Raw genomic sequence first — 15,801 nt, forward strand, 5'->3', positions numbered from 1 at the left:
GAGTCGCTCTCTGTCGGTGCACCGAAGAAGAAATCAAAGATGCGCTCGATCGCACGCACCCAGGTCTCTGCTGCAGCAGGATTCCCCAGACCATTGAACACAGGTGGGTTCTGTTTGAGAAATGTTTCTTCCACTCGCCTCTCCGGCACTGCAGGAGGCAGGTGGTGGAGGATGGTGGCGGTTGTGCTCCTGCTCCCCCAGCCTGGTCTCTCCTAGGGTACCTGCTCTGGTACTTGCGCGTACCTTCTCGGCCTGCCTGCTTGTCTTCTGGGAGGCATTCTGTTATAACACGATATCAGTACTAGTTATTCACTTTCATCAATACAGAGTTTATACTTCCTTAGGATTCGTTTCACAACCCATGCATTCTCTTTCATGCATATGTTTAACAAATCAAATAGGAGTCATAAAGTGGTACATCATATGCACTCATCATAAAGTGGGCAAATTGCCTCTCACGAGGTCTTAATATCTTTTACATATGACATCACTGCAGTTCTTACAAAAGAAAGGGAAACTAATCTACTAAGCTAGCACGGCTATGTCCCGCCTACGACCCCTACTCCAAGTCACTGTCGATCCACATCGGGTCGTCGTGGCTCGTCCCAGGGAGGGGCACTCTCTATAGGTGACCATTACCTCCTCCTCGCCCTCGGAGGCGACGACCGGCTGCGGGATCTCTGGGGCCATGCAAGGCGCCACTGGTACGTCGAGGTCGAAGACGAAATCCTTGTCCACATGCTTGGCGTAGTAGTATAGCCCCTTGTAGAACGCCTCATCTATTGGGTGGAGGGGCTGCTCCAACTCCTCGGAAATGGCTCCTTGGGTTGGTGGAGGAATCTCTGGTGGTGGCTCGAGGGGCTTGTGGAGGGTTGGCCCCCACTATCTGGTCCGTGAGACTGCCAATCTGCGGCTCCCCTCGTCATCATCATCGTCCCCTACTATGTCCTCCTCGGATCCTCCTCCTCGGGATCCTCCTCCTCTGGATCCTCCTCCTCTGGATCCTCCTCACTCTCTCCACCCCCGATACCGCTCTCTAACTGCTCAACCTCGTCGCTGGACCCCGACACATCTCCCATCTCTGCCCTACCTCTGCGACGGCCCGGGAGCTCGGGACGACTGTCCCTCCTCGAACACTCCGTCTGCCGCCCGCATCAGGGCCAAAGGTGGCAGGCTACGGAACCGCTCACTCCCCGGGGCCTGCATGTCTGGCGGGGGCCCGTTCCCAAAGTGAAACACCCTGCCGAGACTGCACTCAAGAAGCCCGGCATGTCTCCTATCGGCTCATAGGTCGGAGGCCGCGAAGAAGTGTACAACTGGGCTGTGGTTGCCATCCACCCCTGCCACTTCCGGTGGGAACAAACTCCACCAGTCTCACGATGCCCTCGTAGGGTTTCACCCCATGCCAATTCGCCTCCTCCCATAGCTTACCATAATGGGCGACGAATTCGGCGAGAGTGTCCCCGTGGCAACGCCGGTACGTCTGTAGTAACGTACCACCGCATCTGGATCAAGCACCTGTCCGGAGTGGGCGTCGGTGGGGTAAAACGCTGTCAGTGCCATCTCTACATAAAGAAGAAAAGCCCTCAAAACGGCTCGTAACCGAAAGTATGCATATACAAGTATGCGAAAAAGCTGTAAAAGATGGTATGAGCTGAGTCGTTGTCTCTCGAAGAGGTCGTACTAGGTTTGTCTGTGGCTATGTCTCATAACCGGCTGGTATACACACATATCTATATATGTACTATCTGTATGCTCAAAGGAATGGACTTCCTTTCTTTGCTGTCTTTGATATTGCAACGATACTTTCTGGTTCGTTGTTGATTTTTTTTATTTTATTTTTATTTTTTTTTTTTTGAAATTCTATGGAATTAGGGGTTCTCCCTAATTGATGAGTTCAGTTGGTCTCGTCGCCGTGGAAGGCGTAACAGTTCTCATTCTGCCAATAACTTGATCCTGCATGTCTCACCTAAGGTACTTCTCTAAAGCACTCTAGGTTCACATACATAGTCCCCATGACATCTATTCATTCATGTCAAGCTCATAAACCACAGATACAGTAAGCATATCTTATGCAAAGTATCAGCAGCTATCACGTTGCATTTGCAAGCATTTCAAATAAACATTTTCGTTCCCATAAGGCTGTGAAAATTATTTTCTTTTTCTGAAAAAAAAAACTTAGAAAATTTCATTTTCTTTCTCAAATGGAAAAATATTTTCCTTTCTTCAAAATTCTCTTTTCTGGACGCGGGCGTCGACCCCTGTTTCTGGTTGCGTTGATCGTGTCGAGCTGAGGTGTTGGGATCTTGTACTGATCATTCTGTTCACTTCCGAGCCTAGTGCTACTGTTCTGGACTGAGGCTTAGAAAGAAGGTTCTTGGGTCAGAGCGAAAGAAAGTGCTCTGATACCACCTGTCACGACCACAACTTCCTAGTCAAAGAAAGCGCAGCTATTTCGCGACTAACAATACTAAACTGTCTCAACACATCATCCTAGTTACTGAAATTAAGGAAATACTGTCTAAAAGTCATCAAGACAGCAAGTTATTACATCAGAGTGAAATGTGGGGACATTGTCTTTACTGAGACAAAGCTAGGTCTATGCAGCGAAGAGTTCCAAGACAAGTATAACATGTATGGAGACATACTACACTAGCTACCCTTCTTTTATTTTATCTGCAGTCCCAACCCCTCCTCTGCCTCGATCGATCAACCTGCACATTAAGGAAAAACAATATGCAGGGGCTGAGTACTTGATATACTCAGTGGCTTATGCCGAAAACTGTTTTCTTTTAATTGTCTGCCAAGCTGAGTGAACGCGGGGTTGTTTTTTCTGAAAACAAGTCCCGGTCACTAAAATCTGTTATTTCTTTCTGAAATAGACTACAGTCTTTTAACTTTCTGATGATATATACCATGTCAAGCTGTGTGAATCGGGAATGTGGCCACATTCCACGATCACTGGGTCGGCCAACCTGGCGCTAGCTCACGACCCCTAGACCGGCCAACCTTGCGCTAGCTCACGGTCCGTAAGTGTACACAAGTCCGAGTAGGATTTACTGACCTACTGGGACCCGAATTCGTTTTATCCATGAATGGCAATCACAAAATAAAACATGGCATGACAACTCATTCAAAAGTTCACACTTATTCTCATAGAGTTCTGTAAATAAAAAGGAAAGAAGCCCACACATAATGTAGGATAGAAAAGCCCACCTCGTTTGCTTAACCCTTTCAAACGGGTACTGTCTGACTTGAGATTTACTCGTCGAGCGACGACGTCCCTTTTCAAAAAATAATGTACTTAAATTAGGCTTTGAGTAATCATTCAATCTTGCATGAATGCATGCCTAAGCGTGTGCTCATTATTTTAATTTCTGCCTTCTAAAATTAGAAGTCTTAAATCTTTAATTAAATCTGCGATTTAATTTATTCTGAAACTGGCCGATCTGTTCGGGTATAATATATATATTCCCGGATTATCTTAAGTATTTTTAAAATACTTTCTGTGACTATTAAAGTCCGCTTAATTATTCATTGGCTTTTATTTCACTCACGGCTTATAAGTTCTTTTCTTCCGTGGCTTAAGGAATTAATTCCATTAACTCTTGGAGATAATCTAAGATAAAAGGGCTTCAAATAAATTCCGGGTCCAGCTAGGGAATTTATTTAATCTGGCCCAATCTCTACATCTCTTCTCTTCTTATTTGATTAAGGCTGAGGCCCAAGATATACTCCCATCCGTCTAATGTTTCTCCCATTTCATCTTCATCAAGGAGAAATCCTCAAACTGAGGAAATCAAATCCCTAATCGGGAAACCACTGTTCCTGTCCACTAATCGGAGAATCGCCGACGGGCCTCTCGGCTCGGCTGTCGGAGCACCGCTGGCTCGAACCCTTTGCGTCATGGGTCGACCGCGATTCGCACCCGCCGGATTCGGTGGGAACAGCCCCCCTCCGTCGCGTTTCCTTTACTCCAGTGGACGCCGTCTCCACTGCCTCCGTCTCCGGCGAGGGTTGATCGGGGCCCAGAGATCCCTCTCTCTCTGACGTACCGCCGCTGTCGCGACACCCCGTCGCCGCGGCCTCTGTACCCGACTCGGCAAGTAATTGTCGCTGCTTGTTCGTGGTGGAGACGCTGGTCGCGCCGTTTGTCGCTGTTTCTCGTCAGGTCGCTACCTCTCAACACCATCAGAGCAGGCAAGAGGAATGTCACTGTCGAGCCTGGCCGCGGTTGACCGTGCTGCTGTCGTCGTGCACTCAGCACGGCGTCTGACCACGCGGTCTTCTCCCGGACCGTCGGCTTGCTCCAGCTGCCTTGTCGCAGTTCAGTTCTCGTTGCCCCTCAAGCCCACCCGAAGCTAAGTCCCTCACTCACCTATTATTTGATTTATTTGCGAAACTTGATGCGGAACAACTATTTTGTCGTCCTAAGTTCTAAATCCTCAGTTTCACTTACTGGTCTGATAAGATGTGGGATTCTAAAGCATGCTCCTATGTTCTTGAGCTTCTGTGCTCTTAGTTCTCATGCTTTAGCTATTTGTGTGCTATATGATGCAACTGAGTTGTTGGGAGATTACCTGCTGTGTGTTGATTTTGGCTGCTATCTGTAACTCGGCTCTTGGTCTCCCTCACTTCCACCCGTTGCTTCGGCCACTCCCTCTCTTGGCTCACTGTATTGATTGTTTGTGGTGTTGAGGGAGAATGAGGCCGAGTGGTTTTTCCTTTATATAGAGGGGAAGTATAACTGAAAGCTGCTAGGTTTGTTGTTTGGCTGGAAAGAATAAGTCCTAAGGCTGCCCCATGTTGGCTGCCATCCCTGCAGCATCCTTTAACTGATTTGGAGTTTTGTGCTGCCTTGTACTCTGATTCATTCATGGATTTTGTCTTCTTTTGCAGGTGCACACTAGAGGTGGCATTGTGGGGCTGATTTCCGGACTATAACCGGTCTGGGTAGGGAAAGCAAGGGCTGTTACCTGCAGCTTGGCAGAGTATTAGCTGGAGGGGAGCCTGCTGGCTGGAGTTTGCTTCTTTCGGTCCAACGCCCACTCGCCTTTCTGCAAGGTATTGTTTCCCCTTCCCTTTCTTAATACCTTCTCTTGTTGTCTCTGTAAACGATTGAGGAGATCTAACATCTGTTGAAACGAGTTGTCATAACAGCCGAGCTCTTCTTCATGTTTGATCTTTCTCTCCAGATCACGGAGTTGCCGAGCTCGGTGCCGAACTGCCGTGCTTGGTGGCGAACTGCCGAGCTCGGTGCCGAATTGCCGGAGCTCGGTGCCGAACTGCCGTGCTTGGTGGCGAACTGCCGAGCTCGGTGCCGAATTGCCGGAGCTCGGTGCCGAACTGCCGTGCTTGGTGGCGAACTGCCGGAGCTCGGTGCCGAAACTGCCGTGCTTGGTGGCGAGCTATCACAATCCACCAACAGTCTCTATTCATGCAACTAATTCTCTTTCGTGCGCTTTGGCAGGAGTTGCGACTGGCCAACGAGGCTGTCTTCCCTCGTGGCCTCGCCCTCCCGGCTCGTTTGGAAAAACCCTGGGGCCGAGACGGCCCGATGACGAAGGCCACAGTAGCCCTTAAGGTTTCTAAAAGTAGTAGTGTAGCTCGACTTTTATTTTCATTGTCAACGATTGTAATTTAGTTTGAGATTCTGAAAATTGTAGTTTGTACCCCCTTTTTTTTTTCAAGAAATAAAATACTCTTTCATTTGTCAATAAAAGTTCTAGTATTTTATTTCATAACTCCCGAGAAATCTAAGTCTCGGCTATTACATTCTACCCCCCCCTTAACAAAAATTTCGTCCCGAAATTTTGTCTCGGTTAGGCAAAAAAGCTGTGGGTACTTCTCCTTCATCTGGTCCTCGAGCTCCCACGTCGCCTCCCTGCGGTCGTGATGCTTCCAAAGGACTTTCACTGTCACAATATTTTTATTTCGCAGGTTCTTTAACTTTTCTGTCCAGAATTGCTTCTGGCTTTTCTTCATAGGCTCAAATCTGGTTCTAACACCATCTCTTCTTGGTGCACTATGTGTTTAGGGTCAAACACGTACTTCCTCAACTGTGATACATGGAACACATTATGAACATTCCCGAAACTTGGCGGAAGCGCTAATCTGTACGCCACAGGGCCGACTGTTTCTAGGATCTCGTAAGGTCCGATAAAACGCGGTTTCAGCTTGCCCTTGACGCCAAATCTGGTTATCCCTTTTGATGGGGATACTTTCAGGAAGACCTTGTCTCCTGCTTTAAACTGTAAATCCGTTCTGCGAGCATCTGCATAGGATTTCTGTCTATCTTGAGCTTCCTTGATTCTCCCTCGGATTTGTCGGACAATTTCTATCATTTCCTCTACCGAGTCCGGTCCGAGAATCCTTCTCTCACCAACTTCATCCCAGTAAAGTGGTGATCTGCACTTTTTCCCATATAATGCCTCGTATGGAGCCATGTCAATAGTTGCCTGGTAACTGTTATTGTAGGCGAACTCTATAAGTGGGAGTACTGACTCCCAGCTCACTCCACGGTCGAGCACTACAAAGCTCTTAACATATCTTCAATGTCTGGATCGTCCTTTCGGACTGTCCGTCCGTCTGTGGATGGAACGCTGTGCTGAAATTTAGCTGAGTGCCTAACTCTCGCTGTAGGCTTATCCAAAATCTAGAAGTAAATTTTGAATCTCGATCTGAGGTGATCGTTACTGGGACACCATGTAAACGTACGATCTTCTCGCACGTAAATCTGTGCCAACTTGTCTGAACCGTATGTGATACGAATTGGTATGAAATGAGCACTTTTGGTGAGGCGATCGATTACAACCCAGATGGCCGTGTTTCCCCGTTGTGATTTTGGCAATCCTGTCACAAAATCCATTGCTATAAATGCTCCCATTTCCATTCTGGAATCTCGAGAGGCTGCAACTTTCCGTAGGGTCGTTGATGCAAAGCTTTCACTTGCTGACAAGCCATGCATTTTTCCACAAATGACGCTATGCTTCTCTTCATGCCATCCCACCAAAATTGCTTCTTCAAGTCCTGATACATCTTCGTACTTCCAGGATGGGCAGTATAGGGTGTCTCATGAGCTTCACTCATGATCTCATTTCTGAGGGTCTCCTTATTGGGTACGCATAATCTCCCTTTGAAAGTGAGAGCATTATCCGCCTCTTCGTGGTGGTAATCCCCTTTTCCCGTCCTTACTCTGAGACGGATCTTTTCTAGAGCGTCATCGTTTCTCTGGGCTTCCACAATTCTGGCTCTTAAATCTGGTTCTATGACCAAGGTGGATATTCTGCTGTCCACTGTCTCCGGGGCTCTTACTATTTCCAGCCGCATCTTGGCGAATTCCCGGATAAGCTCATTCCTCTTGTGTGAGGAAAACAGCTGCTTGAGGCGCTGTCTTTCTGCTCAAAGCATCTGCTACTACATTGGCTTTGCCTGGGTGGTAGTTTATACCACAGTCGTAGTCTTTGACTAATTCCAGCCATCTGCGCTGTCTCATATTCAGATCCTTCTGTTCGAAAAAGTATTTGAGACTCTTATGATCTGTGAAGATCTCACACCGAACTCCGTAGAGGTGATGTCTCCAAATCTTCAGCGCATGGACCACTGCCTGCTAATTCCAGATCGTGCGTCGGATAGTTCAACTCGTGCGGCCTCAATTGGCGTGACGCATATGCTATCACCTTACCCCCTCTGCATCAGCACGCACCCGAGTCCGACCTTCGATGCATCTGTATACACCACATAGTCGACTCCCGCCTCTGGTACGGCTAGCACCGGCGCTGTGGTCAACTTTTCCTTAAGCAATTGGAAACTTGCTTCACATTCTGGGGTCCAGTTGACTTTAACTCCTTTCTTGAGTTGTTGAGTCATCGGCCTTGCTATTTTAGAAAACCCCTCAATGAATCTTCGGTAGTATCCTGCCAGTCCTAGGAAACTTCGAATTTCATTGGGCGTTGCTGGTGACTGCCAACGTTGCACGACTTCAACTTTAGCGGGGTCTACTCGGATCCCTTCTGCTGTCACTATGTGTCCAAGGAAATTCACTTCATTGAGCCAGAACTCACACTTGCTGAACTTAGCATAGAGTTTCTCGGCTCTTAACGTTTCCAAGGTGGCTCTCAAATGTTCCTCGTGTTCCTTTTCGTTCTTCGAATAGATGAGCACATCATCTATGAAGACCAGAACGAACTTGTCCAGGTACGGGTGGAACACGCGGTTCATTAGGTCCATGAACACAGCTGGAGCATTGGTAAGCCCAAAAGGCATTACCGTAAATTCATAATGGCCATATCTGGTGCGGAACGCAGTCTTTGGTATATCGTCTTGTCGAACTCTCAACTGGTGATAACCCGATCTCAAATCCATCTTCGAGAACACTCCAGCTCCTTGCAGCTGATCGAAGAGGTCGTCGATTCTCGGTAAAGGATACTTGTTCTTGAGGGTTATTTTGTTCAGCTCTCGATAGTCGATACACATCCTTAAGGTGCCATCTTTCTTCTTTACAAAAAGTACTGGTGCGCCCCACGGCGACACACTGGGTCGAATGAAGCCCAGGTCTAGTAGTTCCTGTAATTGCATTTTGAGTTCCTCTAACTCCCTTGGTGCCATTCTGTAAGGCGCCTTTGATATTGGAGCTGATCCTTGTTCCAGATCGATGCTGAACTCCAATTGCCTGTTTGGTGGCAAGCCTGGTAGCTTTTCTGGGAATACATCAGGATATTCTCGTACTATTGCCACGTCCTCAATTTTCTTGTCCTTTTTCTCTTCTTCGTTCAAAAAGACGAGGTATGCAGGACATCCTTTCCTCATCATGGTTGTTGCTTGCAGGGCAGAAATAATCGATTTTCGTTTCCTCATGGAGATCCCATGAAACATTACGGGTTCTGTCCCAGGGTATTGTAGCGCTATCTGTCTCTCCTTACAACGGATTGTGGCGTAGTTCTCGGCTAACCAATCCATTCCTAGTATAATGTCGACGCTCCACATCAACATCACATGTAAGTTATGAGCTACTAGGTTCAGGTTTCCCATGGAAAATTTTATGTTTGAGCACGTTCGTGTGATATCTATCAGGCCTCCTACGGGTGAGGACACCCTCATACTATGTTCCATCACATCCGTAGGCAAGTTCAAAGTATCCACACAAGATGTTGATATAAAGGAGTGTGATGCACCGGTATCAAACAAAAGAGCGATTGGTACGTTGAGGAGAGTTCCCATACCTGCCAAATTGCCTTGCTCCCGTTTCCCTTCCTCGGCCCTGGCCTGCTTCTGCTGCAGTGCGAAGGCTCTTGCCTGTGGGGGAAGTCTCGGGCGTAGCTGTCGCTGAGGACGTGGTGCAGGGAGCATCGCATTCTCTCTCCTTGGTTCAACCTGGAGTACCCGCAGTTGCGGACGCTGTCCTCCCATTCCAGTCGCCTTGCTCGGGCAGTTTCTGGCAAAATGTCCCTTCTGCCCGCAGTGGAAACATCCACCAGTCCCGGCCTTACACTCGCCGTCATGTCTCTTCGAGCATCTCGCACATAGAGGTGCCTGGGCTCCGTGCTCCGCAGCTGGAGTCGGGGCAGTTTGGTACCAACGGTTCTGCTGTGGCTTAGGGGCAAACGATGGTTTCTTAGCATCAGTCGGGACTCGGTCTCCTTCCCATTTCCTCTTTTCTCGAGGGAACCGCTGCTGTGGCGGCGGTGGAGCAGTGGTGACATGTGTCGTCGGCCTCTCTTTGGGCATAGCTGCCTCAATGTCCAGGGCCCGGCCCAATGACTCGACATAAGACAGACCTCCATGACTGGCCAGAGCCATTCTTATTTCCGATCTCAGGCCAGTACAAAACTTTTCGGCCATTTTCTCGTCCGTGTCTACTAGTTCAGGCGCATAGCGTGACATGTCACAGAACAACCTATCGTACTCGGTCACTGTCATCTTTCCCTGTTTCAAACTGTAAAACTCCACCTCTTTGGCCTTGCGGTAGCTCTTGGGAATGTACTTGCCGTACAGCTCATTCTTAAACTCCTCCCAGGTCAGGTGCTCCAACTGTTCACGAGTCATAACTTTTCGCCTGGCTTCCCACCAGAAGTCGGCGGACTCCACCAGCTGAAACTTCACACATGAGAGTCGCTCTCTGTCGGTGCACCGAAGAAAATCAAAGATGCGCTCGATCGCACGCACCCAGGTCTCTGCTGCAGCAGGATTCCCCAGACCATTGAACACAGGTGGGTTCTGTTTGAGAAATGTTTCTTCCACTCGCCTCTTCCGGCACTGCAGGAGGCGGTGGTGGAGGAGGTGGCGGTTGTGCTCCTGCTCCCCCAGCCTGGTCTCTCCTAGGTACCTGCTCTGGTACTTGCGCGTACCTTCTCGGCCTGCCTGCTTGTCTTCTGGGAGGCATTCTGTTTATAACACGATATCAGTACTAGTTATTCACTTTCATCAATACAGAGTTTATACTTCCTTAGGATTCGTTTCACAACCCATGCATTCTCTTTCATGCATATGTTTAACAAAATCAAATAGGAGTCATAAAGTGGTACATCATATGCACTCATCATAAAGTGGGCAAATTGCCTCTCACGAGGTCTTAATATCTTTTACATATGACATCACTGCAGTTCTTACAAAAGAAAGGGAAACTAATCTACTAAGCTAGCACGGCTATGTCCCGCCTGACCGACCCCTACTCCAAGTCACTGTCGATCCACATCGGGTCGTCGTGGCTCGTCCCAGGGAGGGGCATCTCTATAGGTGACCATACCTCCTCCTCGCCCTCGGAGGCGACGACCGGCTGCGGGATCTCTGGGGCCATGCAAGGCGCCACTGGTACGTCGAGGTCGAAGACGAAATCCTTGTCCACATGCTTGGCGTAGTAGTATAGCCCCTTGTAGAACGCCTCATCTATTGGGTGGAGGGGCTGCTCCAACTCCTCGGGAAATGGCTCCTTGGGTGGTGGAGGAATCTCTGGTGGTGGCTCGAGGGGCTGTGGAGGGTTGGCCCCCACTATCTGGTCCGTGAGACTGCCAATCTGCGGCTCCTCGTCATCATCATCGTCCCCTACTATGTCCTCCTCGGGATCCTCCTCCTCGGGATCCTCCTCCTCTGGATCCTCCTCCTCTGGATCCTCCTCACTCTCTCCACCCCCGATACCGCTCTCTAACTGCTCAACCTCGTCGCTGGACCCCGACACATCTCCCATCTCTGCCCTACCTCTGCGACGGCCGGGAGCTCGGGACGACTGTCCCTCCTCGAACACTCCGTCTGCCGCCCGCATCAGGGCCAAAGGTGGCAGGCTACGGAACCGCTCACTCCCCGGGGCCTGCATGTCTGGCGGGGGCCCGTTCCCAAAGTGGAAACACCCTGCCGAGACTGCACTCAAGAAGCCCGGCATGTCTCCTATCGGCTCATAGGTCGGAGGCCGCGAAGAAGTGTACAACTGGGCTGTGGTTGCCATCCACCCCTGCCACTCCGGTGGGAACAACTCCACCAGTCTCACGATGCCCTCGTAGGGTTTCACCCCATGCCAATTCGCCTCCTCCCATAGCTTACCATAATGGGCGACGAATTCGGCGAGAGTGTCCCCGTGGCAACGCCGGTACGTCCTGTAGTAACGTACCACCGCATCTGGATCAGCACCTGTCCGGAGTGGGCGTCGGTGGGTAAAACGCTGTCGTGCCATCTCTACATAAAAGAAGAAAAGCCCTCAAAACGGCTCGTAACCGAAAGTATGCATATACAAGTATGCGAAAAGCTGTAAAAGATGGTATGAGCTGAGTCGTTGTCTCTCGAAGAGGTCGTACTAGGTTTGTCTGTGGCTATGTCTCATAACCGGCTGGTATACACACATATCTATATATGTACTATCTGTATGCTCAAAGGAATGGACTTCCTTTCTTTGCTGTCTATTGATATTGCAACGATACTTTCTGGTTCGTTGTTGATTTTTTTTATTTTTATTTTTATTTTTTTTTTTTGAAATTCTATGGAATTAGGGGTTCTCCCTAATTGATGAGTTCAGTTGGTCTCGTCGCCGTGGAAGGCGGTAACAAGTTCTCATTCTGCCAATACTTGATCCTGCATGTCTCACCTAAGGTACTTCTCTAAAGCACTCTAGGTTCACATACATAGTCCCCATGACATCTATTCATTCATGTCAAGCTCATAAACACAGATACAGTAAGCATATCTTATGCAAAGTATCAGCTATCACGTTGCATTTTGCAAGCATTTCAAATAAACATTTTCGTTCCCATAAGGCTGTGAAAATTATTTTCTTTTTCTGAAAAAAAAAAACTTAGAAAATTTCATTTTCTTTCTCAAAATGGAAAAATATTTTCTTTCTTCAAAATTCTCTTTTCTGGACGAGCGGGCGTCGACCCCTGTTTCTGGTGCAGTTGATCGTGTCGAGCTGAGGTGTTGGGATCTTGTACTGATCATTCTGTTCACTTCCTAGCCTAGTGCTACTGTTCTGGACTGAGGCTTAGAAAGAAGGTTCTTGGGTCAGAGCGAAAGAAAAGTGCTCTGATACCACTCTGTCACGACCACAACTTCCTAGTCAAAGAAAGCGCAGCTATTTCGCGACTAACAATACTAAACTGTCTCAACACATCATCCTAGTTACTGAAATTAAGGAAATACTGTCTAAAAGTCATCAAGACAGCAAGTTATTACATCAGAGTGAAATGTGGGACATTGTCTTTACTGAGACAAAGCTAGGTCTATGCAGCGGAAGAGTTCCAAGACAAGTATAACATGTATGGAGACATACTACACTAGCTACCCTTCTTTTATTTTATCTTCAGTCCCAACACCTCCTCTGCCTCGATCGATCAACCTGCACATTAAGGAAAACAATATGCAGGGCTGAGTACTTGATATACTCAGTGGCTTATGCCGAAAACTGTTTTTCTTTTAATTGTCTGCCAAGCTGAGTGAACGCGGGGTTTTTTTCTGAAAACAAGTCCCGGTCACTAAAATCTGTTATTTCTTTCTGAAATAGACTACAGTCTTTTAACTTTCTGATGATATACCATGTCAAGCTGTGTGAATCGGGAATGTGGCCACATTCCACGATCACTGGGTCGGCCAACCTGGCGCTAGCTCACGACCCCTAGACCGGCCAACCTTGCGCTAGCTCACGGTCCGTAAGTGTACACTAGTCCGAGTAGGATTTACTGACCTACTGGGACCCGAATTCGTTTTAACCATGAATGGCAATCACAAAATAAAACATGGCATGACAACTCATTCAAAAGTTCACACTTATTCTCATAGAGTTCTGTAAATAAAAAGGAAAGAAGCCCACACATAATGTAGGATAGAAAAGCCCACCTCGTTTGCTTAACCCTTTCAAACGGGTACTGTCTGACTTGAGATTTACTCGTCGAGCGACGACGTCCCTTTTCAAAAAATAATGTACTTAAATTAGGCTTTGAGTAATCATTCAATCTTGCATGAATGCATGCCTAAGCGTGTGCTCATTATTTTAATTTCTGCCTTCTAAAATTAGAAGTCTTAAATCTTTAATTAAATCTGCGATTTAATTTATTCTGAAACTGGCCGATCTGTTCGGGTATAATATATATATTCCCGGATTATCTTAAGTATTTTTAAAAATACTTTCTGTGACTATTAAAGTCCGCTTAATTATTCATTGGCTTTTATTTCACTCACGGCTTATAAGTTCTTTTCTTCCGTGGCTTAAGGAATTAATTCCATTAACTCTTGGAGATAATCTAAGATAAAAGGGCTTCAAATAAATTCCGGGTCCAGCTAGGGAATTTATTTAATCTGGCCCAATCTCTACATCTCTTCTCTTTTATTTGATTAAGGCTGAGGCCCAAGATATACTCCCATCCGTCTAATGTTTCTCCCATTTCATCTTCATCAAGGAGAAATCCTCAAACTGAGGAAATCAAATCCCTAATCGGGAAACCACTGTTCCTGTCCACTAATCGGAGAATCGCCGACGGGCCTCTCGGCTCGGCTGTCGGAGCACCGCTGGCTCGAACCCTTTGCGTCATGGGTCGACCGCGATTCGCACCCGCCGGATTCGGTGGGAACAGCCCCCCTCCGTCGCGTTTCCTTTACTCCAGTGGACGCCGTCTCCACTGCCTCCGTCTCCGGCGAGGGTTGATCGGGGCCCAGAGATCCCTCTCTCTCTGACGTACCGCCGCTGTCGCGACACCCCGTCGCCGCGGCCTCTGTACCCGACTCGGCAAGTAATTGTCGCTGCTTGTTCGTGGTGGAGACGCTGGTCGCGCCGTTTGTCGCTGTTTCTCGTCAGGTCGCTACCTCTCAACACCATCAGAGCAGGCAAGAGGAATGTCACTGTCGAGCCTGGCCGCGGTTGACCGTGCTGCTGTCGTCGTGCACTCAGCACGGCGTCTGACCACGCGGTCTTCTCCCGGACCGTCGGCTTGCTCCAGCTGCCTTGTCGCAGTTCAGTTCTCGTTGCCCCTCAAGCCCACCCGAAGCTAAGTCCCTCACTCACCTATTATTTGATTTATTTGCGAAACTTGACTGCGGAACGACTATTTTGTCGTCCTAAGTTCTAAATCCTCAGTTTCACTTACTGGTCTGATAAGATGTGGGATTCTAAAGCATGCTCCTATGTTCTTGAGCTTCTGTGCTCTTAGTTCTCATGCTTTAGCTATTTGTGTGCTATATGATGCAACTGAGTTGTTGGGAGATTACCTGCTGTGTGTTGATTTTGGCTGCTATCTGTAACTCGGCTCTTGGTCTCCCTCACTTCCACCCGTTGCTTCGGCCACTCCCTCTCTTGGCTCACTGTATTGATTGTTTGTGGTGTTGAGGGAGAATGAGGCCGAGTGGTTTTTCCTTTATATAGAGGGGAAGTATAACTGAAAGCTGCTAGGTTTGTTGTTTGGCTGGAAAGAATAAGTCCTAAGGCTGCCCCATGTTGGCTGCCATCCCTGCAGCATCCTTTAACTGATTTGGAGTTTTGTGCTGCCTTGTACTCTGATTCATTCATGGATTTTGTCTTCTTTTGCAGGTGCACACTAGAGGTGGCATTGTGGGGCTGATTTCCGGACTATAACCGGTCTGGGTAGGGAAAGCAAGGGCTGTTACCTGCAGCTTGGCAGAGTATTAGCTGGAGGGGAGCCTGCTGGCTGGAGTTTGCTTCTTTCGGTCCAACGCCCACTCGCCTTTCTGCAAGGTATTGTTTCCCCTTCCCTTTCTTAATACACTTCTCTTGTTGTCTCTGTAAACGATTGAGGAGATCTAACATCTGTTGAAACGAGTTGTCATAACAGCCGAGCTCTTCTTCATGTTTTGATCTTTCTCTCCAGATCACGGAGTTGCCGAGCTCGGTGCCGAACTGCCGTGCTTGGTGGCGAACTGCCGAGCTCGGTGCCGAATTGCCGGAGCTCGGTGCCGAACTGCCGTGCTTGGTGGCGAACTGCCGGAGCTCGGTGCCGAACTGCCGTGCTTGGTGGCGAGCTATCACAATCCACCAACAGTCTCTATTCATGCAACTAATTCTCTTTCGTGCGCTTTGGCAGGAGTTGCGACTGGCCAACGAGGCTGTCTTCCCTCGTGGCCTCGCCCTCCCGGCTCGTTTGGAAAAACCCTGGGGCCGAGACGGCCCGATGACGAAGGCCACAGTAGCCCTTAAGGTTTTCTAAAAGTAGTAGTGTAGCTCGACTTTTATTTTCATTGTCAACGATTGTAATTTAGTTTGAGATTCTGAAAATTGTAGTTTGTACCCCCTTTTTTTTTTCAAGAAATAAAAATACTCTTTCATTTGTCAATAAAAGTTCTAGTATTTTATTTCATAACTCCCGAGAAATCTAA

General features: G+C 48.1%; 1 protein-coding gene across 1 annotated transcript; it reads right to left on the bottom strand.

The window, feature by feature from the left end:
* Nucleotides 1–1,982: 1,982 nt before the first annotated feature.
* Nucleotides 1,983–11,662, bottom strand: LOC121786750. The gene is made up of 5 exons (XM_042185378.1): nucleotides 11,153–11,662; nucleotides 10,681–10,990; nucleotides 8,512–10,382; nucleotides 8,102–8,433; nucleotides 1,983–2,022 (listed from the first exon to the last, which is right to left on the bottom strand). Exons 1-5 carry the CDS (start codon nucleotides 11,660–11,662, stop codon nucleotides 1,983–1,985), a joined length of 3,063 nt encoding a protein of 1,020 aa, XP_042041312.1.
* Nucleotides 11,663–15,801: the final 4,139 nt, after the last annotated feature.

Source organism: Salvia splendens, chromosome 22, assembly GCF_004379255.2.
Source record: "Salvia splendens isolate huo1 chromosome 22, SspV2, whole genome shotgun sequence".
NCBI classification, from domain to species: Eukaryota; Viridiplantae; Streptophyta; class Magnoliopsida; order Lamiales; family Lamiaceae; genus Salvia; species Salvia splendens.

What these genes read in the sequence shown, in the direction of transcription:
- LOC121786750 (XM_042185378.1), bottom strand. Translation starts at nt 11,662, where the DNA reads ATGGCACGACAGCGTTTTACCCACCGACGCCCACTCCGGACAGGTGCT. An exon ending in TGTCGGGGTCCAGCGACGAG is followed by an intron (nt 10,991 to 11,152) that starts GTTGAGCAGTTA and finishes CTCACGGACCAG; the next exon opens with ATAGTGGGGGCCAACCCTCC. An exon ending in TGTCGCCGTGGGGCGCACCA is followed by an intron (nt 8,434 to 8,511) that starts GTACTTTTTGTA and finishes ATAACCCTCAAG; the next exon opens with AACAAGTATCCTTTACCGAG.